The sequence below is a fragment of the Notechis scutatus genome, chromosome 1 (assembly GCF_049901735.1).
Source record: "Notechis scutatus isolate UNSWTSFEM ecotype Mainland chromosome 1, rNotScu1.2, whole genome shotgun sequence".
In the NCBI taxonomy this organism is placed as follows: domain Eukaryota; kingdom Metazoa; phylum Chordata; class Lepidosauria; order Squamata; family Elapidae; genus Notechis; species Notechis scutatus.
In genome coordinates, this window is record NC_142009.1 from 40,860,868 (window position 1) to 40,888,421 (window position 27,554).

Genomic DNA, 27,554 nt, shown 5'->3' on the forward strand with positions numbered 1-27,554 from the left:
TGCCCAAATTTCAAGATACCTTATCTGACAGAGAACAAGTACTTCATTAAATAATTCCAAACTGTAGCCAAGTTGCCATCTGAATTTATCTTGGGCTTGTCTTTAAATAATTAACTGTGCCTGGATAAGACACAATAGTATCCTGCAGTATGAATTAACAGACCAAATCAATCTATATTACAAAATCAGACAAGCAGCTTCCTTGACCCACCATTTCAAGTCGTTAGGATTGTGCCTAAACCACATAAGTCTTCTGCAGGCAGCTTAATAATAACGTTAATATACCCTTGCACAGCATTTGGATAACACTAAGTATCTGTTTGGAGTTTGCTTTTAACATGCACTTGAAATATTAACAGAAGCAAATAACATTATAACAAAGTTAGAAACACATTTTATTTCAAGTGCCCATAAAAAGACACTTTTCAGATCATAGGATGTTGTTACATACAAGAAATTGTGCACTATAGTCTACTGTAGCAGCTTTTACAGATTTTACTAAAAGATCCAGGTCCTTGCTGCATTAACCCTAGAAAAGATTTTCTTCAGCGAACTAAATCCTTTTATTTCTCAATAAAGAAATCCCTTAAAATTACATAAACAATACTTTTCCTAACACGTTCTTTGCCATTCTAATCCATTCTTTCAGGACTGATACTTCTTCGAGGGCTTCCTGATGGCGAACGACTGGAAAAAAGAAAAAGAAAAAAAAGAGGGGGCAAGGAGAAACCAAGTCACAAGAAGTTAATTTAATAAAAAGTTTGACTAGATTAATGGATTAGTGTTATAATCAGGCCCATTACTACTACATCTAGGGCAATAATAAATTTAATCCTAATGCTTAAATTATTTGGGTTATTCTTGTGAAAGAACATGTTAGAAATCAAGTGGAAACCATGTAAATTTTAATGTGAAGTACCAAAACAAAATTTTCACAATTCATGCACCCCCTTTCCCACGAGAAAGTATTGCCAAGCTTTCAAAGCATTCAAGAAGCAGCATACTTACCGTGAGTTAATGGAGAATGGATATAAATGGCTCATATCAAAACTGAAAAAGCAAGACTAAAGATTAAATCAAGTAAAATGCTTTTAAATACATTTCTAATTTGGATAAAACATCTAGATTTATTTTGCTTGGATAACTGTCATTCAAAACAGAGATTTGATTATTCTGCACTATAGCAGACTTACCCGCAAAGTTTATTCAGGGCCAGTTATTAACTCTATACCTTCTCAGTCTGACTATGAGCCATTTAAGTTTATTGTCCATTAAAACAATCAAGATGTGCTCAATGATTTAACATATGTAAGAACTTCCTATTTTGGAATGAGGCTCTGAATACTAATTCACACTAATAAAACTTGCAAAATGTTACTGTTATGTATCTATAACTTTTTTTTTTAGATCAGGGGTATCAAACATGTGGGCCATGCCCAGCGCGGCCCTGCTAAGGCAAAAACAATTCTGATACATCATGTTATACAGCCCACAGTGCGATCAGGTTTGACACCCCTGAATTAGATGAAGAACCTCACAATACAATATTCTGTATTCTCCACAGATCTATGCAGAGACCATTATAAATTACTTTTTCTTAGTTAACTGTAACAATATAAATAATTCAACCTATAGACTCAACTTACCTTCTCTTTAAAGATGGTGATCGTGATTTAGAGCGGCTGTTGAAATATCAATTAATCTTGATTAACATTTAACATACTAATTTACTTTACAGTCATGAGCCCTATTTTACAAAATGCAGGTTTGATCTGACTGTAAATATTTTGCAATGGTTTCTATATCAAACATTTGGAACAAAAATGACACTCCACAAATACAAAGTTCATAATACAGTTGTCTTCATATTATAAATTGTGTGCATGTGCACATATACAAAGACAGGCAATTTTTTTTTTCAAATACAGCAAGATAAATGAAGAATCTGTTATTTTCAATTAAACTAAACTGTCTAGCAGTGGTTCAGGGTTAGCTACCCAGAACAAATTTCGCATTTAATTGCTTTGAATGTCCACAAACGGAAATTTACCTGCTTCTGGGCCGTGAAATGGACCTGGACCTGGACCTGGATCTTGATCGAGACCTGGATTTAAAAAAAAAAAAAAAGGAATTCAATATTAGTGTTCCAGTTCCTGAATATTCATATAGGTAAAAAATGTCATTATTCCAGATTGCTACTTGGGTAAATAGAAATATGCCATTAAAGCAAGATTCTACAGAGGCAGCTATAATATACAGGCAACTATTTTCCAGGAGCTCTTTTAGTTTAAAACAGCAAGAAACTGCAAATTTTAAGACTCCAAATCTATAGAACTCTCTATATGGTGCCCCCCCCCCAAGAAGTAATTTGGCAACAAAAGTATTTAATTCTCCTCACTCTGTCACAACAGATCTAGTTGCTGTGATGATCCCGGACGTATCACAAAGGTAACCCAGTCAGATAAGCAATAAGAGTCCCTTTATTATCTCCAACTTTGCCCCCAATGCCCAGGTTACCTTCAGGCTGGAGATAAACTCTCCCAGTAACAGCCTGACTAGAAAATTCAGTCCAAAACAAGGTACACACAAACTAACTTAAAGTCCAAACAAACCAAACTGAAGCAATTAGTTTGGCAGGGCAGGAGCAGGAATTTCAAACTTGAAAGCATGGCAAAACTCAGTTGGGAAGATGCCATGAACACAGATAAGCCACGACAACACAGGAAAAAGTAATGTTTGCTCCCAACAGCTTGCTGCACACAGCTTGCACTGTTCCCAGCTGCAGCTAATGAAGGGAATCAGGGCCCTTTGCTCCCCCATAAGCCATGCAATCCATGTTGCTCTCTTCTGTTCCTCCCTAGGATGAAGAGGGGGTGGGCCTAGGTCTTCCTCTGAATTCACTCTCCCTTGGACTTTGCCCTTCCTCACTTTCTTCCACAGCAACATAGCCACACTCCCACTCCCTGCCAACTGTTTGGCTTCCTTCTCCGAATCTGATTCAGACAGGGGCATGACAGTTGCAAGGCTTCATATGGCTTGTTTTCTTGAGTGACAGGCTCACTAATCCTTATTTTTATGCTCCATTATCTTTCACTGTATCAGTGAAGAGCTTCTCACACCACTGGATGCTAGTACTCCCTGCACCTACTGATGATGGGTAATCTCTCAATGTGGTAATGGATGCTACTGATTTCCAGAGTATCTGGCAATTCATTCTCATTATAAGCAATCTGGTGAATAGTATAGTTCAGTACACTAAGAGCATTCAAAGCAGGAAAGCCAGCATGAATTATATAACGTGAGCATTCTTAATCACCAAATTACTCCAAAAGCAAGCCACCACTTGGCTGAGCCAGAGATTCATCCTAACATTGCATAAATGACTTAATCCTTAACAAATGCATTTTGCACAAGATGCAAAAAGATCATCCACTAGTGGTAGAATCCTCAACCTATGACCACAATTGAGCCCAAACTTTCTGATCACATGACCCCAGGACACTGGATCATAAATGAGTCAGTTACCAAGCATCTAAATTTTGATCATGTGACCATGAGAGTGCTACAATGGCCATTAAGTGTGAAAGAGAATCATAATTCCTTTTTCCAGTGATATTGTAACTTCAAACAACCATTAAATGAATGGTTGTAAGTTGAGGACTCCCTGTACTATACACATAAAATTCACAATACTGACAGCTATTAACCTGATTTGCACGCATAGAAACATTTCAGAATTCAAAAACTTAAGAACTGCCTATTTTACAATCATATTAGCCAAATTACCTTGATCTCTTTAAAGAACCTGAACGGGATCTACGTGGCGATATAGATCTGGATCTACGAGGAGACAGAGATCTAGATCTGCGAGCTGAGATAGATCTGGATCTAAATGGAAATAAGACTTGGTTATACTATTCTTTGCCTACTAAAGATAGACTGTTCCACATATGTAAATGCTTACCTCCTGCCACGACTTCGGCTGCGTGAGCGAGAGTATCTTCTTCCTCTGGACCTTGAATGAGACCGAGATCGTGACCTAATTTTTGTTAGAGGAATAAAATTAGATTATATATTCAACAATTAGCATGTGAGCCCTCGCTGAAGCCAAAACATCAGCTATCTAAAAATTAGTGTCCGTCAGTTGAAAAATTTAGGGCCTATTTGTCTTGAGTATTTTTACTACCTAATAAAGATGTTAAAATGTATAACATTTAGAATTACATAATAATATAAAACACTGTAATGTGTATTTAAAATAAACCTTGCAAGTTTGCAGGTCGACCCTCTTTGGCCCAAGGTCTAGCAGATCTAGACGATCTAGAAGTATCTATAGCCGATCGCTGCATCTAGGTGTTTTCTTCAATCTAACGACGATCAAACTGACAGCCAAATGAGCCAGGTGAGGCTTGATTGACGCAAGAAGATTTTTCTAGGTGGGAATGTGGTCAATCTGGTGTTCCTCTTTTTAAACCGGAGGGGGGCCCAATTGAAAGCCAAATTTACTGTTACGGCGGTCACCGTCTCAATTTTTCTGCCCTTTAAGAATAAGGTGAAGCTAGGTGTAGATGGCTCGAGGGGATCTGGCCTCTTATGCTGATCACCTCAAGGTCTAGGAGGATCTTAATTGTCGGATTTGCAAGGCGCCTCAGCATGAAATCATAAGGCTCGTGACATTCTGAATCAAGGCGACTGACTCAAACGAAGAAACCTGAAAGGTTTTGACCAGGTTGATTATTAACATATTAACATTTTAATACAAAATATAAACAAATGTAACATACCAATATTAATTAAAACATTTTAAAAAATTGTGATTTTATTTTAACCAAAACTACATACAATTTAAAAACAAATTACTCGTATCTTACATACCTGCTTCTCCGACGACGACTATAGCGATGACAATCATAAGCATAATGACCTTTCTCGCCACATTCATAACATCTATCATTAGGATCAAATGGTCGTCGTGCTGGAGGTCTATCATAGCGAGACCTACGAGGCATACCAGTTGATAACTCCACTCTAACCCTGGAACCACAGATCACCCTAACAACAACAAAACATTTCAGTCAACATACTAATCCCACTACAAAAATGGAACTTATTTCACAAATAAAATTTGTATTCCTACGTACTTTCCATCTAGACCACGAACAGCATCTTCAGCATCCCTTGGGTCTTCAAATTCAACAAATGCAAATCCGGGAGGGTTTCGTGCAATCCACACGGTACGTAAGGGTCCATAGTAGCTAAAAGCCCTTTCAAGTTCTCCTTTACCAGCACCTGTTCCTAAGTTGCCAACGTATACTTTTGTTTCTGCAAAAAATAGAAAACAGTAATTTCCCAAACTTTTAAGTCATCTTTAGGTTATAGTTCAAGGAGAACAAACATGCTGAATGGTTCCACTATAGTCGAGGACCCTTCTTTTACAAGAAGGCTTCCAGATGAACTTAACCATGTTATCTGCTTCCTGTAAAGCAGGGGTCTCCAACCTTGGCAACTTTAAGCCTGGAGGACTTCAACTCCCAGAATGCCCCAGCCAGCTTTGCTGGCTGGGGCATTCTGGGAGTTGAAGTCCTCCAGGCTTAAAGTTGCCAAGGTTGGAGACCCCTGCTGTAAAGTGTTTCCTAGCACAGTAGAGTGGTGGTTTATTTTTTAGCTTTTGTGATCACCGCTGTGCTATCGCCACAGTCTATTTTACAGCAGTTTATTCGCCGTGCATTTGGCTTTATTTCCACCAAAAAGCAGAAGTAGCTGTCCTCCACTCACACACGGCGCTCCAGCCAACTACTCCACCCACTGCGGCCCGGGAAGCCGCTGAATCACAAGGCCAAGAGGGCGTAACGGCACTCATGCTCCATCGCGCGCGTGCGCACTAGGCCACCACCGCTTCCTGGCGGCGGACACACACGCGGCTACTCCGTTGCAAGTTCGCCCGATGCCGCCGTTTCCCCCACCGTCTTCCTGCCCCGCCGATCACGGGCGCCGCCATCTTTAGCACCGCCTCCATTTTACCCGTACACCGATAGTAGCATTAGCAAAATAAAAGGAGAAAAAAAAATATCAATGAAATCATCAACTGCCTGCCTGCCTGCCTGCCTCCACTAAAATAGTTCCTCAAGCAAACCAGCAGCGTATTTACGCCGTTAGGCTTAGCAATTCCAACTCGAAGGAAGTTCGCCTCGGTACATCCAGCGAGTAGAACATGTGCAAAATGGCGCCGGGTCATTTCCTAACGGGCCTTAACTTGATTATCGACACAGCTTGGTGTCGTCAAAAAAGTGAAGCTACACCGCCTGATACGGAGAATAGATACAGACCTTCCTCGTACCGCGCTTGAACCCGCATAACATACCTCCGGCATAACGGCTGTAACGCGACATCCTTCCACCATCGGAAAAGAAAAAAAACCAACTGTCGCCAAGCGCATGCGGGTTGCAGTCCTTAAATAGATCGCGCCGTTATTGCGCACGCGCACTATAATTGTGAGACCATCGCGGACTGGCAAGGCGGGAAAGAGAGTTTGTGTTTCCATAGTAACGTTAGGCTGAAAAAGGGGAGGAGGAGAAGATGGGAAATAGGACGTGACGCTATTTTGAGCGACGTTAGGGCCTCACAAAGAGGCGTGTTTAAAATATCGCCTGTTTTAATGTTAAAAGCGTTTGAGATGTACGGCTGCTATTTTTCAGTACTTAATATGTATTTCAAAAATCGTTTGAGGATCATTCGGGATTCTAGCAGACTGTAGAGCGCTAGAAAAACCAAACTTAATGATTTTTTTTTCAAATTCTCTAATATTTATCAAAACACTTACCTATGTTTAATTATTTGTTATCAGTGCCTCAAAAACAACACAACCCCGCACATAGTACCTGGAAGGGCGATCGCTAAACACTCTAAAACTGCGGACCAAACCCGGAAGAATTGAAGAAGAAAGCCAACCAAAGCTACTTCCTGCTCTTGTCAAAACAATATCCATGAAGCCGCCAAAACTCGAGAGCCAGCGACGGGAAACGTAATTTCTACCTTTAAAAGCAATTGTCCTTTCGAAGCAGCTTATACAACTCACATTCATCCAAAACAAGATAGCCAATTTATAATGAGGCCCAGAAGATAAACCTTTTAAAAGCTGGATCCTAAAAATCCGGGGCAGAAAGAGAGGAATCAAAAAAGGTAACCATGGAAACGGAAAGGCTTCTTAAATTCCTAATTGTGTTCTAAAACAGATGAAACGTGAAGTCCGCCGTGAACCAGCTTTTCAAAACTTTTTTTTTTTTAAACCATAGAGCGATTCTACGATTCTAATCTGCTAAAGGGCTTCTTCCCGTCAGTTCCGTCCTTTTTGAAAGACTCCTCGGAAAGATCCGGCTACGGAAGGAGAATAAAGTGGGCCCTGAACGCAGTGCCTTCTGGGTCCCAGAAAGGACGGCTGGGCTGGAGCGAGGTGGCTTCGCGCTATCTTTAAAGGCCTTTCTGATTGAGTGGTGGCTGCCGAAGCTGAATATCCGGATTGTAATTTATTTTCGAGGATGTATATGAGTGCTGCCTCTACTTAAATGACAAGAACAACTGCAATCTTGCAGTCCAGCTTTTTTTTTTTTTTAATCAGCGCGCTGTATTTTTATGGAGTTGACTATGCCGTAAGAACCGCGAGGGATTATTAAACGGTGCGTTCGTAAACTGCAGGTTTTTCCGAACCTGAAATGAATGTATGTATTGGGGTTCATTCTTTTAGGAACATTGCTGAGTTCAGTACTAACGGACATTATTTTAGGAACAACTCACCAAGTTTGCTGGCTGGGAGTTCAGTAACACAAAGCGACAAGTAGCCTAGCGGAAAGATTATTCGGTGGAATGATATTGCAACCATATCTTCGATACGGAAGAGCGATTAGCAAAAAGATTTCGATAATACGGATTGCTAAAATCATAATTATTATGACTTTATTATAGTATACGTGTTGTCACCGGGGTAGGGTGGGTAGGGGTTACTATTTTTGTTTTTATTTCTTTTATATGTTTTTAATATACTTGTAAGCTGCCTGGAGTCGCCATTTGAGAGTAGGCGGCTATATAAATTTTCTAAATAAGGTTATGCCCGACTTTCCTTGGAGCAAAGTATGTGCAGCATTCTGGACATATTTTCCAAAAAGAAATATGTGAGGTGAATTGCTGATAAATAGCGACTGACCAACATTAACTGTGAATCTTGATCACTATACCTTCGGTATAAAAGCTGTATGTTAAAACATAACCTAATGTCAAGAATATTGAAATTAGATTTATTAATATTATGAAATTAGAGGCCATGTGCTGCTGTTTATAACTTAATAAGAGTTTTAAATGTTCACACTCCAGTTGCTTTAATTTAGGGTAAAAAGTCAGCTTCAGTTGATACTAATATTCCTCCTTCAGCTTCTGAGGTTTATAGCATTTCAGGCCCATCTTGTTGCTGTTCCTGTGATCAAGAGTGAAAAAGTGCAATCAAATTAGTTTAATTTGAGATAGCAGGTTGGATGAAGGTTACAATCCAATACACATTTGCCTGGGAATAAGTTAAGGTGAACTCTCACCCCACTTATAGATATGTATTGGTTGTACTTTTACCTTATAATAATGTGCTTATATTTCTGATTAATGAAAAATAAGTAGGTAAAATAAGTATTTTTGTGATCAAAACTTGGGGTTAGCAGCTAAAGGCATCTGTCAAGAAATGACAGATTACTCTACCTTACTCTACCAAAAAAGAACCCTTTTGGAAGGAGAAAAATGGATTCATTAATAAGGAATGTAAAATAAAAATTGAGCTTATGTCAAAAATTATACATATGCTAATATGGTAATGGTGTTGGGCTACAAATGAGGAAGCCCCTGTTTTGCTTGGGTAAATTTTTGAAGTGCTGGTCTACCAAGACCTATTAAATCTTGAGATTCAATGTTACAACTAGACTTCAGCATTCCAACTATCAATGTCAGGGGAACGATAGCCAGAGATGGATATAACCGCTGTTTGTGAGCATTTCATAGACAGTTATTAGCCACTCTGATAAACAATCCTGGATTAATATGAATCTTGACTAGATTCAACAGGGCCATTTTATTCTTAGTCATGGAAATAGGCAAGTTTTCCTAATACAGAGGATATTGCTAGCAATGATGTTTTCTTTTCTCATTAGGTTCAGTAAAAAGAAAATATGACTGAATGGCAGAGGAAAACTCCTTTGGAATGGCAGGCTTTTGTGGATAAAGAAGTCAAAGTACTGGCTGCTGAGAAACACCAATACAAAGGATGGGTTTTAACAGTTGACCCAGTTTCTGCCAAGTATGTAGTGAATTCTATATAGATTTTTTTTTTTGAGAAATGTGTGCTAAGGGAAAATGAAGGGGATGAATGATTATATTGTATAAAATGAAAAGCAAATTACATTGGGAGATTGTACGCCTAAACAGAATACAAATGAATTCTTAATAAAAATATTAAATGTTTCTCTGTGGATAGTCATTTGAAAATATGTAGGTAATTTCAGGAAAAGTGCATGTGCATGCACAGAGAGGGAGGGAGAGAGAGAAAGAAAGAAATCAGTTCCCCAAAACTGCAAAGTAGCTGAGTCAAGGACCCTCCTGTTAACTGGCAATTGTGTGCATGCACTGAAGGACATCCTTTGGGATAGCTGATGAAGTAATCACTTCATGGCACACACAATGAAAATGACTTGAAACAACTTCTTGATGACTTTAAGGACCAAAGCTGGGGGATATTTTGCTCATGATCAAAATGCTTCAAGTGATTTGCACAGTATTAGCATTTGGTATAAGAATATTTAGAGTATATGTAAAATGGGTGGTAATCGACTTTACATCTTAGCATGATGTCAATTGAAAATGTAAGTCTGATGAAAAATAATTCCACCAAAATGCAACATGCATTATGTATATGATGTGACTGAAATATTTTATGTCTAACTGGAAAGTCCTCACTTATTCCGGCTTTTGATCTTGATCTAGTTATTACAAACTTCAGGGATTGCTAATGCAAACTGAAGCCCCAGGTTTATTGGGTAACTTGTGGGACAGCTTGTAATGCCATACAATTTCAGTTTTTTTTTTCATTGGGAGAGCAGCTGTTTCATTCTGATTTAAACTTTTTTGATACAACATCAGGATCAAGAGACTGATAGAAAGGCCTAGCATGCATGAAAAAGCCAACTAGCAATGTGATCATTTAACATAGCCTCATATGAACCTTTTACTTTTGACAGCATTCTTCTGGCAAATCCCCTTGAGAATGGAAGAGTGTCTGTTGTAGTTGTTTTAGGACATGCTGTGCAGAATATTGAAATAGTGACTGAAAAAGATGATGAAATCAAAGAAAAACTTGCACATCTCTTTATGGCTGGAAAAAGTCAAACTTATAATCAAGAAGAGCTGGACAGAAAGAAAAACTCCTTGAAGAGTTGGCTGGAGAAAAACCACATCCCTGTAAAAGAACAGGGAGAATCACAACCAATGCTGTGTGTGGCAGGTGTATTAACCATTGATCCCCCATATGGACCAGAAAATTGCAATAGCTCTAATGAAATAATTTTGTGTAGAGTTCAAGGATTGATTCAAAACTATCTTGCGCTTCAGCAGTGAGGCATATAGATTTCATTACACTTAAAACACTTTCCAGCTTAATAAAAAGTAGGAATGCTTAATGGTTAATGCTCAGCCATTGTTTCCAAATGTTGTTTTGTTTTGTATTGTATACAAATAGCAATTGTAGTTGTGATAATTATATTTTATATAAAAATAATTTGACTTTTTTTCTCACCAAATTCCTGCAAAGTTGATTTTATATAAAATAAAGTTAAAAATAAAGTCATTCTTATTCTTTCCAGTCTCTTAATTTGAAACCAAAATATTAACATTTCTGAAGAACATGGGACAGTAGTATAAGCAATATTTTGGACAGTTCCTCCTATGAATATGCAGCCTGTTTCCCAATTGAAAGTACTGTATAGTAAATTTTAGAAGTCCATTTTCTGTACATACCCAAGTCCTTTTAAAATATTGAAAATGGGCATTTTCCTATGTAAGACTTTTTCAGATGCAATATAGCAATATTTTCCTTGACTTTATTATCTACTATCACAAAACCACTTATGTGCACATGTATGTTCCTTTGACTGGTCAGACCATTGATAGAAATCTAAAACATGTTTTGGTCACATCTGTTGGGATTTGTAGTTCAGCATGGCATCATGTTGAAAAAGGCTGAGTAGACAATTGTCTTTCCAAATGTGGCATTTGGGAATGATTTTATATGTGAAGACCCAATGCTCACTATCTACAAAGTCCTTGATCATTCATGAAACTTACTGGTCACTACATTTTCAAATAATTGTCACCTATTAAAATGACACTAACTGAAGCCATAAAAGTTTCTTGTTTCTTGCTTAGTGGGGAGGGAGCTTTGTGGAATGTAGAATGTTTCCTTTCAGAGTGCCAGACATAACACTGATGAAGCTCCTAAGAGCTGAAGCTGACCCAGAGTATCCAGGCAGGAGGGGAGTACTAAGAGGCTCATCACCTGCTTGGTTGGCTAACATGATCTGGGACACAAGGGGGTGGCCAGTATCTTTTAATAATGCCAAAGCATAGGAACCATTCAGAGTTGGCTTGACTTTGAACGTGCCTATATGATGTACCCAATAAACAAGATATTTGAAAAAGCAAGAGCCTCTGAGTCTTGAACTAATTGGTAGCATAACTTGGAACCATGACAGTAATAAGTAGTTGAGGTGAAATACTGTAAAAATATAAATTCAGTATTAATAGGCATCCTAAATATTTATTTTTAAACTCTGAGAAATTCATAAGGAACTTTATTGACGTATTTCCAAAATGTTGTTTGACTGAAATTCATAAGATTTTCCTTATTCTGACAGAAGTCTGCAAAAACTTTGGGCTTTGTTAATAAGGTGCCAGATGAAATTCGTAAGTCAATCAGTTGATTATAAAATAAGTTTTCTCATACTTAAGTTTGTCAATCACTTTTCTGTCCTGGATAGAATCAAGCTCAAAAAATCAGGAGTTTCCCAATATAAAATGTTTACTTTCATCATCAATTTTGCAAAACTTCCCTCCCTCTTACTATATCCACAAATCAAACCACAATGCTTTGAGCAGTTTCAAACAGACTATAGTTTTCTTAAAAGGAATGACAGCTATTAGTTTTGAGAATGCCTTTATTTATTACAATATTTATATAAAGTATATAGCCTACATCAGGCTCCAAAACTATATTATTTGAGAATAATGAGTAATACAGCTTAGGCCAATTTTATGCTAAAATTATTCCATAATTTGTATTGCTATATTTGAATTCTAGCAGCCAACACTGATTATTTGACTAAATGAAAATAGATGTACATTTACTGAAATTGGACAGGAATCATTTTTGGATGCAAAGCAATGTAGAAACCATGATTATGGTATGTTTCATGCACTGCCTTTTTGGGAAAGGAAGAACAAATTAACATCCTGCCAGATTATCATAGACTATTGGACACAAAAAGGGAATGGTGAATCATTAAACATCAAATGTATGTGTGATCTGTTCATAAATTATTTTCTGAATGCTTACCTCTTATTCAAAAGGGGAAAAAACCCTTAAATTTTATTTTAAATATGCAAGCTCCTTATGTAAACTTGTATCCATTTCTATTGTAATTATAAACTTGTTTATTTTGAGCTACAGTGCTTAAAAAGGCTTTAAAATTTGATATTTAGGCTTTCAAATAGCTATACAAGAGCCAGTTCTACATTTTATCATTCTGTCATTAACATTAGAAGACAGCCATCCTCAGTAGCTAATGCTATTGTGTGGTCACAAGTTTTACAATCAAGCTGATAATCCGAGATCCTCGAGGGCAAGTGCACAGATCCATGCTGGGGTTTTTAATTTTTTCCTGGAGTAACTGGTCAAGTTCATTGCGAAGTTCTTTCACTAGTTCAGCAACCTGAAATCACAAATATGCACTTAAAATAAACTTCTTCTGGATAAGGTTTCTAATAACAGCCACTCAAAACACTTCATAAACGCAGTGTGAAGGACATAGCCATTCTTTTATGCTGCCTCTGACTCTGGAAGGTCTATTCACTATTTCCTCTTTCTGAATAGCTATACCATACATTGCATCAGCAAATATTCAGTTTTTTTGTGTGGCAGGGGGATAATGATTCAAGAAAGACACCTTGTTTGATTCTTAGTGTGCTTGTAACTAGATCTTTGAACAAGTCCCACTGAATAGAGTATTACATGAAACTATGATAATTACATTGTCCTTACGTGTATCCCAATGTTCCAAATTAGGATAGAAAGAGAATGAAATGCAAAACACAGACATGGAAGGCTATGTATATAGCCTCGGTGCTTAAGTTTTCTATATATTAACTTGGAATTTTTATGCTCTGCACAGAAATGTTAAACACACTTATTTAGTCTTGAGTATTTTTCTTTATGTGGTTTACAGGGTTAGTTTATCTACCTGCACAAGTTATTGCATCATACAATCAAAATACCACAAGAAATTAATTTTTCAGAAGGTGAAAAGTTGTTTTTCACACCGGCAACATGTTTTCCTTCTATCTTTAAATGGGAGGAAAGTATGTCACTTGGGAAATGGCTGACCCTACAGAGTTCTTTTTGCCACACCAGAAATGAGGTGGCAAAGCTGTTCCCCTCATATGAAGTAAACGACAGCAGTTCTGGGAGCGAGCAGGAGAAAAGTGGAAAGAGATTCTACCTGCCACTCTTCTGGCCTCTCACTGAAGATCACCTACGCCTATGCGGAAATATCTGGAATGTGTGAAGCAATAATAGCTGCATGGTTGAAGGAGGCAGTCACACTGGCAATCTACAGCAGCAGTGGCTGCTGCTGCTGCTAACACAGGCAGAAAGGCCAGGTGCAGTAGGCTGGAGGGAAGGGTAGGGATTATCATAATAGGAGCAGAGATTACCAAGAGGAATCCATTCCTCAATGTCATTCGTCCTATGAGACCCCCTCCTCCCGGCCAAATGTCTCTGGATGCAGGGCAAAACTTGGTTTTCTCTGGCAGCTAAACCACAAATGACTATGAAAGCCCAGAATCCACAACCAAATGTGAGAGGGTAATTCTGTAGCAGGCAAATAATGACCTTTCTCGGGCCTCTCTTTCATGTGACACTTCAAAAACATACCTCTATACTGGCCTGCTACTTTTATCCAGCCTAAGCCTATCTGAAAGACGCTGGCCATAAGATGATAATTCTATCAGGAGGATAGGCATATATTATCATGATAGGCATACTTCATTGATACAATTTATCTTACTGTATAAGGTTGCAACTTCATGAGACATATACACAGTACCATATTGGTCTGTATTATACCAGTGAACTGCGAAACAATGGTTTTCAAGCAATGAAGGCATCTATATTCACGAAGGAGGCGTTGTCCTTAAATCACCCATCCCATAGAGTTTGATTTGAGGCCATAAAGCCATAAGAAAGAAAGTGGTCCTTTTCAATTTAGGAAATTTAAAAAATTAGATAAAGTGCTGCTCATTGTATTGTAAGTGCCTTCTAGAACAGATACATTTTTCCATTTCAGCCTCAGGGACCAAAGTGTCCAGAAGGGGGTTTTCTTTAAGGAACAGAACCTGTTCTTTATATTGATATAGAAAGTTGTACAAGACAACATCATCCAATACTGCAAATGAAAGTACATATAGTCCTTGACTTACAACCATACATTTAGTGATTGTTCTAAGGTTCCGGAGAGCTGAAATTTTTTTTAATTTATGAGCAGTTCTCACATTTATTACGGATGCATCCTCTCAATGGTCACATTATCAAAATTCAGGTGTTTGCCAACTGGCATGTATTTCTCACAGTTGCACTGTCCAGGGGTCATGTGATTACCATCTGTAACCTTCCCAGCCAGCCCCTGATAAGCAAAATCAATAGGATAAGCCAGATTGGCTTAATGACTGCATGATTCACTTAACAACTGCAGTGATTTGTTTAGCAACTGTGGCAAAAATATTGTAAAATGGGACAAAACTCACTTAACAACTCTCCTGCCTAGCAATGGAAAAATTGGGTTCAATTGCGATTGTGAGTCATGGACTAACTGTAATTTTATTATGAGAACTATTTATATCAACCATTTTTAAGATGTTGTCCTTTAAGTGTATAGGGGTTACAACATTTATAATCCAACAGATTTGGAGAACAGCTTGAAAAAACATAATGGATCTGCTGAGTTGCTTAATTCGTTACCTGACGTGAAGCTGCAACAAAGTTAATCCACCCATCATCCAAGGAAACAACATATGCCCCATTCTGGAGGTGCATGTTCACACGGCCTCCCCCAAACAAGATCAGTGGATATACTGACACCATGCTGCAGTCTCGAATAAAAATCCGGCTGGTTTTTACCATTTCATGGTATACCAAGTAGGGGCTATCAAACCGCTTTATCTGAAATACAGAATTCCAAAGAAGAATTATGGAACATTTAAAACAAGAACAACAACTTTGGTTGTATAAATATCATCTGTATCATACTATACACCTGCCACCTAGATTTTGCTAACAAAAATGGGTACTCTGCCAGCATAAAATGGCCAGACCTGAAGAGGACATGGAGATGATATTCGAAACCTCTAGGCAGGCTTCATATGAATCTAGTAAGCTGGAGGAGAAAGGAGAGAAAGACATATCCTTGTATTGGTGTCTATAGAAATATTCAATGTTTCAACAAGGCTTATAGTATATAAGCAGGCAACTATTGTCTAATGTTGTGCATGCTATTCCTTCCATAAAGAAGACTATATGTGCTAGAATAAATTGGAGTAGAATACTTTACTGACTGGAGGTTAGAAATTACCTGATAATTTACAGAGGATGGATGAATGTGAACGTAACCCTGGCTTTTTGTAGCAAACATCAGTGTTTCAGGTTTTGGATTAAATTTAGCAGCTCCTTTAATAATCGTCAGACACTTCTTTTCTGGTACTTTTATCTAAAATGGTAAATAAAAATTATGAATTGAATATCCACAAACAATCCCCATTTATTTCAACAGATATGCATAGAAAGAGACATTTCTACTAAACTGCTTCCCTCTAACAAATCAACATGGTGATATTGTGGAATTTAAAAGAAAAGAAAGAATTGGGAAGGGGGGGGAGAACCCAGAGAGACTACCTCATTCCTCAAATCTATTCCAAACTTAGTAGTAGCACATATTACAAAGCCATAGCCCGGATGTTTTTGTTTGACAAGATAACTGGAGCGTCATGTTTGTGAACATGATCAATGTATGTGAAATCAGTGCAAATCCAACCCAACCCTGAAGTCATTAGCTGGTGTTTGGAAAGCACATTGTTTTAAGCACCAGCTTTCATTTCTAACACTATGTATTTCCAGGCAGGTTACCATTTTTCCCTTCTCCCCAAGAAATCCTTATTGTGTCAGTAACCACTTCTCTTGTTGCTACAGTACTTTTCTCTGAGCCTTAGCCAAGTCCTCTAAACCCAAACGTGCCTAGAACCAAGCAGCTATAAACACAGACTGGTTTTGCAAAACAACTACTGTTAAGTCATTCACCAACTAAATAATGTCCCCATCTCAAGCCAGTGCAATAAAACTCCAGGAAACTTTACAATGCTAGTTTCTGCAAATATGTTTTAAGTCCTAGTGTAGGACTTTGGGATAGGGTGAGGAAAAATAGCTCTGCTGTGTATTAAAAGCAGAGTTAAGCTATCAGTAATACTATGCCTACAGTGGAGGATTGGAGCAATAGGTTCCAGGCAGAAAGAAAATGGGTTTTTTTTTTTAAATTTGTTTATTCAAAATTTCAAAAAAGATTTAAAAAGAGAAACATGTTTTCACATTTTGCAGCGTTATCATAACAGTGTATATATATCTATTAGTGTCAATTACATTCATTTACTACAAATATATCTATAACTTGCAGAAAGGAAATGGTTTTAATGCTTAAGGAAGTTCTTGTATAAATTTCCCCCTTAAAATGTCCTAGTATTGCAATCAATTCTATTTCACAGACCAGAGTCAGGGAAATAGATATTAATACAAGCAGATGATGATTACTTTTATATGCTTACCTGAACCACATTTGGATACATAGCGGCACATAATATGGCTGATATCAACTTGACATTCTCTGCATTTGCATTTGCCTGTGACATAGATGACAAGTTAAAGAGTATGAAGACTATCCCTTATGCAGGCATTGCCAAAGAACTATGTAGCATGCAGCAGCAACTGGGAAGAAATCCTGAATATTTTTGGTGTCAGGTTTCTTTTAAAAGAAATTTCTCAATCTTATGTTTGAGAAATATGATTGAAAATAAGGTAATGCATACTGGTATCATCAGAAGTTTTAGGATGAAGGGGAAATATTTGGGCCTCTATCTTCTGCCTGAAATACATGTGACAGCCTTATTGCAAATCAGACCCCAAGCCAATGAAATCTTGTGTGACCCGCAGTAGGTTTTTAAAAGTTTTCTATTGCTTCTTTCTTTTCTATTGGAGGTAGCACTGACTGAAGTTGTGACTTTCTGAACACAAAGTCCCAGGTGTAATCTGCTGTTGCTATACACCTTCCTGAGAAATAAGTTATTATAAATGCTATTTCCATTTTAGCACTTTTAAAACACACACATAAAAAACCCAAGGAACAAATCATTAAAATTTCTAATTTTAAATTTAAATTCTAATTTTAAAAATATCCAAGTGGAAGGATAAAAAAAATTATCTCCAGTCCCTTGAAATACATCAACAGATTTTCATAGAAACTACTTTTAAGTGAGCTGTTTTCCTATTAGATACATCTTGGAATGAGTTATCTACAAATGAATTCAATATTATAATTTTTGTTTTTGAATTTTCTGTGTTTTTTATGCTGCCCAAAAACACATGTCAGCACCCACTTTAATAAAGTTAGAATTACAATAAAGTTACAATTACAATGAAAAATTTTTTTATATTAATACATCACTAATATTTAACTATGTAATATATATAAATCATAGGTTTTGTTTTCAAATAACTCTGCTTCATCAATCTACCAGCTGGACTAAACAGACAAACAGTTCACACCTGGCTAAGATAATTTTCCAGTATGTAAGAAAGTCAAAAATGACTTTTCATAACACTGAAAGCAACTTGAAAAGCATCTTCAATCTACTAGATCTTAACAAGAAAGGGAGTATTCCAGAAATAATCAGCATTAGTATTATAATATGGGAATTAGGTAAAATGTAACCATCTTTACTTAAGAATGTCGCTGAGGAAGAAAGGAAACATGCAAGAGGTGGGTAGAAAAGTTAACAGATTAAAAAACTTGCCGTCCAGTTACCTCTTCTCCTGTAGCTTCAAGAACACCATCCCCCCTTTGAGAAAATCTCTGTTCTATGTCTCTGGCTCGGAGTCCTTCTTTCACAAATCCAATATCAGACAATAGTTCAGTAAACTGCCTTTTTAAACGTGCCATTTCCTAAAAAAAATGGGAAAGACTTTTTAAAATAATGAATAGAATTTGAAAACAGCATTCTAAAGAGCAACTAGTAGTTTATTAATGTTACTCTTTTATTCCCATTTGGCATATACCAATATATGAACTGGTGATATACAGCAGTAGATCAGCCCCAGAAGACTGATAGAATAGGTCTGGCCTGCTCATGCCTTCGTTTTGCTCACTCTGACCATAATAAATCTGATATTGAAAGAGAATATTGTGGTTGGAAGATATGGAGAAAATATATCTATCTGGTATAAAAATAACTATATAGTGAATATAGTTATTGGGTTCTTGGTATGTTAATTCCCAACTATAACCATATGTGCTTAAGGGTGGTGATTTCTGAATTATTTCTGGTAAATCTTAATGATCTTCAACTGTTTCCTCAATGTGAAGATCAATAACAGCAACCAAAATGTATTACTTGTATTACAGGTAGTCCTTAACTTATCACTGATTGCTTAGCGACCATTTGAAGTTATGATAGACCTACCTTGGGGTTACTTAAGACCTGGACTTCAAGTTTGATGGTCAGCTCTCCCATGTGGTCCCCCATGTGGCTGAACTTCAGGCACTTGGCAACACAGCTGCATTTATTACTATTTGCAGCGTTCTGTGTCACATGATTGCATTTTAGGACAGTTTTGGCAAAAACTGGCACATACTTCTGGTTTTTGGCAAAACCGCACATGTAGTGAACCAGTGGTTCACTAAATGACTGTGGAGTTTGCTGAATGACTGCGGATTTGCTTAACTTGTGTGGTGATTTGCTTAACAACCTACACAAAAAGGTCATAAAATCAGGTCAGTCATGTGACGGTGTTATGACCATCACAAATTACAATCACAATGATCTGGCTCATTGACAGCTATAAGTCATCTTGCCTCTTCCCAGCACCTTCCTTTACAACATGCACCACATTGGGTGCTTTTTGAGAATATAGTCTCAAACGGGGCAACAATGTGGTGGTGCAAAGGAGGAGGATGATCAGCTGTATGAATTCAAAATGACTTCTACATAAATGCAAATTATCTACCTTTTTTCCCCCTGGAACCATGAGGTCCACCATCCAGAGCAGAGGCATAATGAAATGAAATAGAATAATAGCATAAACAAACCTGATCTAAAATTGTGCAGGTGAAAAAGATATGGCACAACAAGAGGTAGGTATTGGAACAAATTATTTTACAAGGTCAGTAAAACACTTTTAAAGGTAAAAATACAAACTAAAAATATTATGTTACCTGAAGAACATTTTCTGATAAAAAGTTTTGTCTGCAAAATGCGGAACTTGCTTGAAAGCCCTCTTTTGAAGACTGGCGCCACCCCTAAAAAGTGGAAATTTAAAATATCACTTTACTATTTAATCCCCAAAGTTTAAAAGGATCTTAACATGATCAAAGTGAACTTATCAACTCTTACCTTATATGCTTGGATGAGAGCCAGATAATCACTGTTTCCTATGGAAAACTCAAGCTTTTTCTTGTATGCCACCTCTCTTTTGTCCCACGGAGAAATCTTAATAATTAATACAAAAGTTCCATTACATAGCTAATATATTTAAAATTAAAATTCAGCCTCAGCTGTATAGAATTTATCTAAAATCTGTGTATACATAGGAATGAATTACAGTAGAACTTCTCAAAAGTGGTGGTGTTACAACCCTGTAAAATAATAGATTAATTGACTGCCTCCCTCATTAAAAAAACTGTCAGGCTATACTTGACCTCAGCAAAGATCAAGTAGCATAGTCCTATGCAGATATTTAAAAAAAAAACTCTCTTCAGCAGCCTACAGATCCATGTGGAGATGGTTTCTATACAGAGACTCTCAGAAGACATTCATCTACAGGTAGTCTTCACTTAATGACTACTTGTTCAACTATTTTTGAAAGTTGCAACACTGCTGAATGAGTGATACCTATAACCTGTACCCGTAGTTTCAGCTATCACACCAACCCCTGTGGTCATGACATAACAATCTGGCTTGACAACTGGCTCACACAGGTAGGAGTATCCCATGACCAAGTAATGTCACAACATCACATTGATCATGTCACATTGTTTCACCTAGCAACAGAAAGTCTGGTCCCAATTACTGATGTTAAGCAAGGAGTACCATTAAAGATGAAATTTGAAAGAACTATACCGGCAGTGTCATGCCCCTGGTGGAGACTGACTCTGAGGGAGAGGAGGAACAGCTGACAGGAAGTGGAAGTATGGCTCCGGAGGTTGTGGAGGAGGCTAGGGAAGGGCAGAGGGCCGGCTGGGCAGTCAGAGGAGGACCCAGGCCCATCCCCTCTCCAACCTAGGGCACGCAGGGAGGAGAGGATAAGGGAGAGTTGTGGTCTACTGGGGAGGAGAGGGGTTTGATCCTCTTCATGGCTGCAGCTGTGACAACTGGATAAGATGATGGACCTGCGTACGGGCAAGTGCTGGAAACAAAGTGTGGAAATATCTCTAGTTTATTGTTCCTCTTTGAGTTTGGCTTCCTTCCCAGTGTGTGTTCTGATATCTGTGGACATCTTCAAGCCCTTATCTTGCCTGGTTTGTGTTGTTTTTTACTCTTTATCATTTAAACGGCATTTCCTCCTTTTTGTAACTGCTTGTGTGGGAGTTTTTGTCTCCAGTCAAGGATATTTGGAGCTTGGAAGCAAAGTGAAGGAATAAAAGGGCCTTCACCTGTTTTTTGTGACAGTGTTTATTTTGTATCCCACCCTGGGTCATCACAGGCAGAGAGAACCATAGTTATCTATCATTTTTTAAAAATTTGACCAGCATTTCCATATAACTTTTTAGGTTCCCCTCTTATGGACTTCTACTGGCTCTATTTATCCCACCTATGACTAACGTTTAGTGTTAATACTGGTGATCATCACTGATATTTGTATTATTGTTATATTCATTTCATTGTTAGGTAATTTTAATATTTTATACTAACATTTTAGTCTTATCAATAAATTTAGGTGTATATACTGTATATCTATGTACCAGTGTGTTCTGTCCTAAATGAGATAATAAAGATTTGTTGTTATTATCAGGCTGCATTTTGCCAGGGCTTTCCAAATAAATAGGCACCCAAGCACAGCACCTCTTCTATTTCTTGTAAGATAACACAATCCATCATTTCAAAAGGCAAGCATGAACTGTCTACAGATGCACAGGCTCAGTGCCAGAACCTAGTGTGATGCCTCCCAAGAAAATATCCAGAAAGAACCACCCTTGAAAGAAGGAGAAAGTGAAACTAGGCACAAACACCTTAATCTTAGCTGAGTTGGTGCTTAGGAGCATGTTGCGTCTGGAACTGCTGCTGTAAGTGCAAAGACTGTTGAAGGACGATGCCAACACCTACATCCAGTGGCTCAGTGACAGTCCAAGTAAAAGGGAACCAAGAATTGTTATCTCTTGAAACTGTAACAACCCATAGTCTGGGAATCCTAGATTATCATAATAATACTTACAAAAGGTGACTTGTGAGCTCTGCTCGCTGCTATTGTTAGTGCAGGATCCAGACAGCGAAAGATGGTGCCAAGAAGCATTAATTTCCCAATTCTCACATCAACAGGCAAAGAGGCCAAATGATGCCCCAAGGGAGTAAGCTTTTCTTCTGATGTTAAGGCTCCTACATCCTGCAACCGCTTCTTTGATGCATTTATAGATTCAGCTGCTGGTGGCTCAATAAGTTGTGATAACACTGATTGAAGTTTATGTGTGGAAAACATTTCCAAAATCTTTATTCTGGAAAAAAAAACATTGTTCAGCCAAAGAAAATTACCAATCCTCTGCTATATGGGGCATGCAAAGAAGTACAGAATTGTGGAAAGTACAAAAATGGCCCTGATGCAGATATACAAGATCCATACACAAGATTTTGTGAAACATCTTTTATAGCCATATGAGACAGAAAATATTTGGAAGTGGCTCAGACACATTTTTAATTCACTGAACTATAAGAAGGAGAGAAGGTATAGCACAATCAGACTTGCAATCTTCTGTTATTATAGCTAATCTGAATAAAAATAGTTTTAGCTTTCTTGTGGAGTTCAATTCTTAATCTAACGAGGCTGACAAGAATTCAGCATTCAATTTCTCCAATGATTTTCAATGTCCTTACTTTGTTCAAAGTTCAAAAAGTACAGTATACAATACTTATTTCTGATTGCTTCTTGTATTTGAGATATTTTTTCCATGTTTCAATGTTCCAGAATCTAAACCTACCTCCATAAGTTAAAAATCCTATTACCTGTGATTTTATTATCCTTGGTTATATGTTCAAATGTTGCTTTCACAGATAACAAGATCCTGGCCATAGTAGGGGATGGGTGGAGGTGCTTTTACCATCTCTTTAAGTTACTACCGAATTTGCTCCTGTCCTCCAAGCTGTACCCTCAATTTAGCTCCAGGTTTCTGAAAACCTAATTTTAGCCAACCCCACCTCCCCCAAATAGTGATTTCCAGGAACAGTTCCCTTTTCAGGCAAAATTGATGCAGTTAAAGCACTAAAAGTATCTGGCAGACATAGCTACAGTATTTGGGGGAAAGACTTTAGCTCAGGAAAAAAGAGGGTTGACTTCTATACAGCAATTGCCCTTTCCAAACTATTTTCCCCAGAAACAGATGAACAGGATGGAACCTGGCAAAAAATATTGAAAATCATGGTCACATGGACAATGGAACACAACTAGTCATAAAGGTGAGCTGGTTACCAAGTGCCTGAAATGAAGTCATGTGATCCCAGGGTTGCGTGGAGCCGTTGGACGTGTAGAACTGGGTTGTAAATAGCTTTTAGCTTGGGATGCGTGTGTCTGTCATAACTTTGAATGGTCACTAAGCAAGGACTACCTGTACTGAACATGGGGTAAAGTGGATAGATTCTTGAAACCTTTCCCTTTTTATACCACTTTCTCAATACCAGCTTCATCTTTTTCTCATTAAATGGAACATGCTACTCTGAACCTCTTGCCTTTCTTGCAATGAACTGAGTACTGTAATAAACTAAATTGTCATAAATTACTGCCTTTATTTGCTTTGTCTGCTAGCTTCATATAACTCATTGTAATATATTCCCCCACAAATTGTCAATTGCTTATTATCTGATTGTTCTTATAAATGTTGTCTTATCGATTGGTTATGATATAAATTAGAATTATGATATCATTTGGGAATGAATAAACCTATTTGACCTATAGAATGAAGGACCTATAGTATTAACATCCCAACAAAATTAGGGACTGCAGGAGACTAATTTCTAATATATAAGTATTATGAGAGCTCAGAAAAAGTACTTTACTGCTTCTTTAAGGGATTGTTGCTGAGTACAGTGGGAGTACCCTTCATTGATACGAAGCATATTTGCCTGCTTTGGATCTAAATATTGCACATCTCTAGATAGAGGCTGCTTCTAACATTACTACTCAATCCATTTAATTGGAAATCCCAGGCACTGAATTTGTGGCACTTGCACACAAACAAGTGCTACCTAAAGAGGAGATGCTTCTGCCAGCTTAGAGTTAGAAATGTTTTGATACGGCTACTTACAGTGAGCTAATCAGGACAAATCAGGCAATTAGTTTGCACATTTGCCAAGAATCAAGCCATTAAGGGACAAAAGTAAGAAAACAGGAGGAAAAGGAAGTAAGAACAGAAGAAGATTTGTATTTACATATAAGGTATTGAAGTTTACTTGGAAAACATGCAATATCTGGCAAAAGAATAATCTACCTGAGACAAAGCTGTTCCAGAGGCACTCGTTGTATCTCGGGCAACTGGTGCTTTAAAAGGTGATGATTATAATGATGACTACTGAAAAGATGAAAGCAAACCCCAGAAGCTACACGACCTGCTCGTCCTTTTCTTTGCAAGGCATTGGCTTTGGACACGTATGAATCCTCCAGGCTTTCCATGCCCTTGCTTGGATCATATCTACCAAAGGGAAAATATAGAACTGTGTTTGCAGTATTAAAATACATGATAGGTATAGTATAACATTGAGAAAGTATGATGCTTATGGACATTTATGTGGCTCTAGAATCCCTCCTTGTGGTCCTCAGACTTGTATACTTCTTGTCTCTATCCTTCACTTAATATGGAGTGTAACAGATGTTGCAGAATTGCCTTGATTTTTGTAATCAAAATCCTGTTTCTCAAAACCAGAATGTGAATACAGGTCATTTCTACATGGCCTATTGTTTTGAGTTTTTATTCGCTACTTCTTCCAGATTCTTTAAATACCTTTTTTCTTTCATTTTTCCTGAGTCAATCACATAGACCACATCATTGATGGTTATGGAAGTTTCCGCAATGTTTGTAGATATGATGATCTTGGTGATACCAAGAGGAGGCTGGGAGAATACGGACTGCTGATCTTCACTGGAAAGAGTTGAATGGAGACGATACACAACACAGCTAAAAGATTAGAGAACGGGTTTGAAAAAAAAATTATGTAAGCATTTGTTCCATCTCCAGTTCCAATACTTCAAAAGTTTGACTTGGAAGTATAGAATATTAGTAAACAAGTATTCACTGTGGCTATATTCCAGGGCAGAAAATTCATGTCCGGGGAAGAAATGTTATATAACTATTAAATAAAATGCCTAAATTCATTGACAAGATTAAAACATGTTTCTATTTTTTTAAAAAAAAGTTTATTAAAAAGACATACCGTTTGCTGTGCCGGTTGTTGAACATGGCATTAGACTGCAACCGATTATATAATGCTTGGATTTCTGCTAAGCCTGGCAAAAATATCAGTACTGCACCTAAACATGAATTAAAACAATAAAATGAGTAGAACAGCGGTGGGTTGCAAAGTAGATTTCCACCAGTTCAGTGGGTGTGGCTTGGTGGGCGCATTTTGAACACGCACACACTTTGCGTGCATGTGCATGCCAAATACACACTTTGCGGACACACAGAGGCTTTCCTACTGACCTCCTGCAATCCTGCACTCTCCCTGTAGCTTCAGCAGCTGACACGCGGCAATCTGCTATGCCGCGCAAAGCAGCTGTGCTTCAAAAGCAGGGAATAAAGGTCAGTATGAGAGGCCGGGCGGGCGGGCCCAAAAGCAGCTCCTCAGAGAGAACTGGTTCGGTCTCTGCTGATCTTCGGCACTACCAGTATGCCAGAACCGGGCCGAACTGGTAGAATAGCACCACTGGAGTAGAAGCTATTCTGTCTCCTTCACTGCCATATTTATCTTTGTTTTTCTCAGTTCCTCTCTGCTGCTTCATATTTTACATTTTCCAATGCAGAAAGCAAAGCATGCGGGTTATTACACCGGTTGGATCCCACCCCTGGTTGGAACTATTCAGTTTAATCAATTTGTAAAAAAGATCAGAGATTTAAACTGTTTTAAAGTTACCTGGTGGATATAAATGTTTGCCGCTGACAATCCATTCCAGTAAGGCCTCAATTAATTCAAGATTTACTTTGTCTAAATCCATATTTGCCATGGTTTTTAATACTGATTTGCTAACACCTACAAAAAAAGAACAAAGAAATATGCATAAGCAAAAAAAGAAACAATCCCAGCAGTAAAATGTAGTAAAGTTAATTTAGTCAGTAAAAATGCAAACCACCAAGATATATCAAAACTGACAAGAGAAATAGATGTATTTCCTATGTAGCAAAACTTTCTCTGACACTTTTAAAGTATTACATACATTTTCAACCTTTTAAAAATAAAATTTTGTCCTTCTGTCCCTCACAGACTCTTTGCAATGTCCTAAAATCTCAAACAACAGACATTTCAATTAGGGCATTAGAGTACAAATCATGGCACTTATTTAAAATAAATAAAATCCTGACTTTCCACTTGGACATACAATAGCTTTATTGCTAAAAGTTAACCTGAGTCACACTGTTGGGCTACATATAAAGTTCTGTTATCTCTTATAGCAGATTGCTTGTTCACTCACCTATTTATCCCTAGTATACATTTCATTCAGTACCATGTCCTCTATCCAATGTGAGAGCATGAATTTACTGAATTTAAAATTTTGATTTTTTTTCTTCCTGCCCAGAAAATATTGAAAAATAAATTAAGACGGACACATTTCCAAACTGCTCACCACCAATCATATTCCAAGGGAAATCATTTTAACTATTATTCAGTATTCCTACTAGCATACCTTAAATTCTTATTTTATGAAAGATAATGGCCAGGATTTGGAATCTCTCTGTTGAAAATTCCAAAAAGACCTGAAAAATTTTGCACAAATATAGCTTAGTACAGATAGATATGCAAAAAATTCTTACAATTTTTGAATACAACTTTCAGGTAATAAACCAAATATTTTTCATATATAAAGAATGCCTGGAAACCAATGACTATATCATGTTCATCAGAGGGATACCTTTGTAACGTATCAGCAATTGTTGGAAAGTCAGTGTTTGATCTGGGGCAGAATCCTGGACTGTAATTTTCACCAAACCAGTATACTTTAGAGTCTCTTCTACTTCTTCTGCAGCAGTCCGTGTGTGCCTTCCTGTCTTGTGTGCAGTTGGTTTTACTTTGCGCATATATGGACTGCTATGCTCCAAAACATACCTGAATACATGCCGAGAGAGGTCATGGGGAAAAAAGCAAGCAGTTATCTTTGCTTTTCAAACAGTTTTCCCAGCTTATACTTTATGGATGGTGCTGTGTAAACTACTAGACTATTGGCCAGAAAGCATTTTTGGGTAAGGCTGTGTATATATTTTGCAACGCTATTGCACAAATGTCAACATTTGGAATTTGATAAAGAGCACTGTATCTTAAGAATGGGCTTTTTATAAATTAAATTTTAACATCTATAAAGAAAGCATTTGGGAATCAAATAGATCATAGATTTCATTGCACTTGGCAAAGCTTGCCAGAGTTACTTGAAATCTTCTGACGCGTGGACTCTCTGACACATTTGTTGGTTGACTTGAGCTCAGCTCAAGACCAGGCTGGACAGTGAGTCTAGCAGAGCAGGGATCCCCAACCTT

The 27,554-nt window shown here is 37.6% G+C and overlaps 3 protein-coding genes across 5 annotated transcripts in view; 1 reads left to right on the forward strand and 2 right to left on the reverse strand.

The window, feature by feature from the left end:
- Positions 1 to 374: 374 nt before the first annotated feature.
- Positions 375 to 6,428, reverse strand: SRSF7 (serine and arginine rich splicing factor 7). Of its 3 annotated transcripts, none has more exons than XM_087961725.1 (9): positions 6,362 to 6,428; positions 5,142 to 5,322; positions 4,876 to 5,052; positions 3,965 to 4,039; positions 3,787 to 3,888; positions 2,051 to 2,104; positions 1,647 to 1,682; positions 1,009 to 1,050; positions 375 to 687 (listed from the first exon to the last, which is right to left on the reverse strand). In XM_087961725.1, the coding sequence occupies exons 1-9, from the start codon at positions 6,387 to 6,389 to the stop codon at positions 633 to 635; spliced, it is 750 nt and encodes a 249-aa protein (XP_087817851.1). In that variant the 5' UTR covers positions 6,390 to 6,428; the 3' UTR covers positions 375 to 632. The 3 variants fall into 3 exon arrangements, with proteins under 3 accessions (XP_087817851.1, XP_087817858.1, XP_087817861.1); XM_087961732.1 differs by having other exon boundaries at positions 6,327 to 6,428; XM_087961735.1 differs by lacking the exon at positions 1,009 to 1,050.
- Positions 6,429 to 7,536: 1,108 nt separating this feature from the next.
- Positions 7,537 to 11,722, forward strand: GEMIN6 (gem nuclear organelle associated protein 6). The gene is made up of 3 exons (XM_026684453.2): positions 7,537 to 7,673; positions 9,183 to 9,328; positions 10,266 to 11,722. The coding sequence occupies exons 2-3, from the start codon at positions 9,201 to 9,203 to the stop codon at positions 10,639 to 10,641; spliced, it is 504 nt and encodes a 167-aa protein (XP_026540238.2). The 5' UTR covers positions 7,537 to 7,673; positions 9,183 to 9,200; the 3' UTR covers positions 10,642 to 11,722.
- A 496-nt stretch (positions 11,723 to 12,218) lies between these two features.
- DHX57 (DExH-box helicase 57) overlaps positions 12,219 to 27,554 on the reverse strand; it is a 29,826-nt gene continuing 14,490 nt past the window's right edge. The window contains exons 12-24 of the mRNA XM_026684408.2: positions 26,936 to 27,129; positions 25,942 to 26,058; positions 25,243 to 25,339; positions 24,813 to 24,986; positions 24,303 to 24,503; positions 22,043 to 22,319; positions 20,005 to 20,100; positions 19,827 to 19,910; positions 18,420 to 18,557; positions 17,164 to 17,238; positions 15,924 to 16,058; positions 15,314 to 15,514; positions 12,219 to 13,010 (exon numbers count right to left, since the gene is read on the reverse strand). Of these exons, the coding sequence (XP_026540193.2) occupies positions 12,867 to 13,010; positions 15,314 to 15,514; positions 15,924 to 16,058; positions 17,164 to 17,238; positions 18,420 to 18,557; positions 19,827 to 19,910; positions 20,005 to 20,100; positions 22,043 to 22,319; positions 24,303 to 24,503; positions 24,813 to 24,986; positions 25,243 to 25,339; positions 25,942 to 26,058; positions 26,936 to 27,129 (1,933 nt within the window). The 3' untranslated portion in view covers positions 12,219 to 12,866. The remainder of the gene's footprint in view (positions 13,011 to 15,313; positions 15,515 to 15,923; positions 16,059 to 17,163; positions 17,239 to 18,419; positions 18,558 to 19,826; positions 19,911 to 20,004; positions 20,101 to 22,042; positions 22,320 to 24,302; positions 24,504 to 24,812; positions 24,987 to 25,242; positions 25,340 to 25,941; positions 26,059 to 26,935; positions 27,130 to 27,554) is intronic.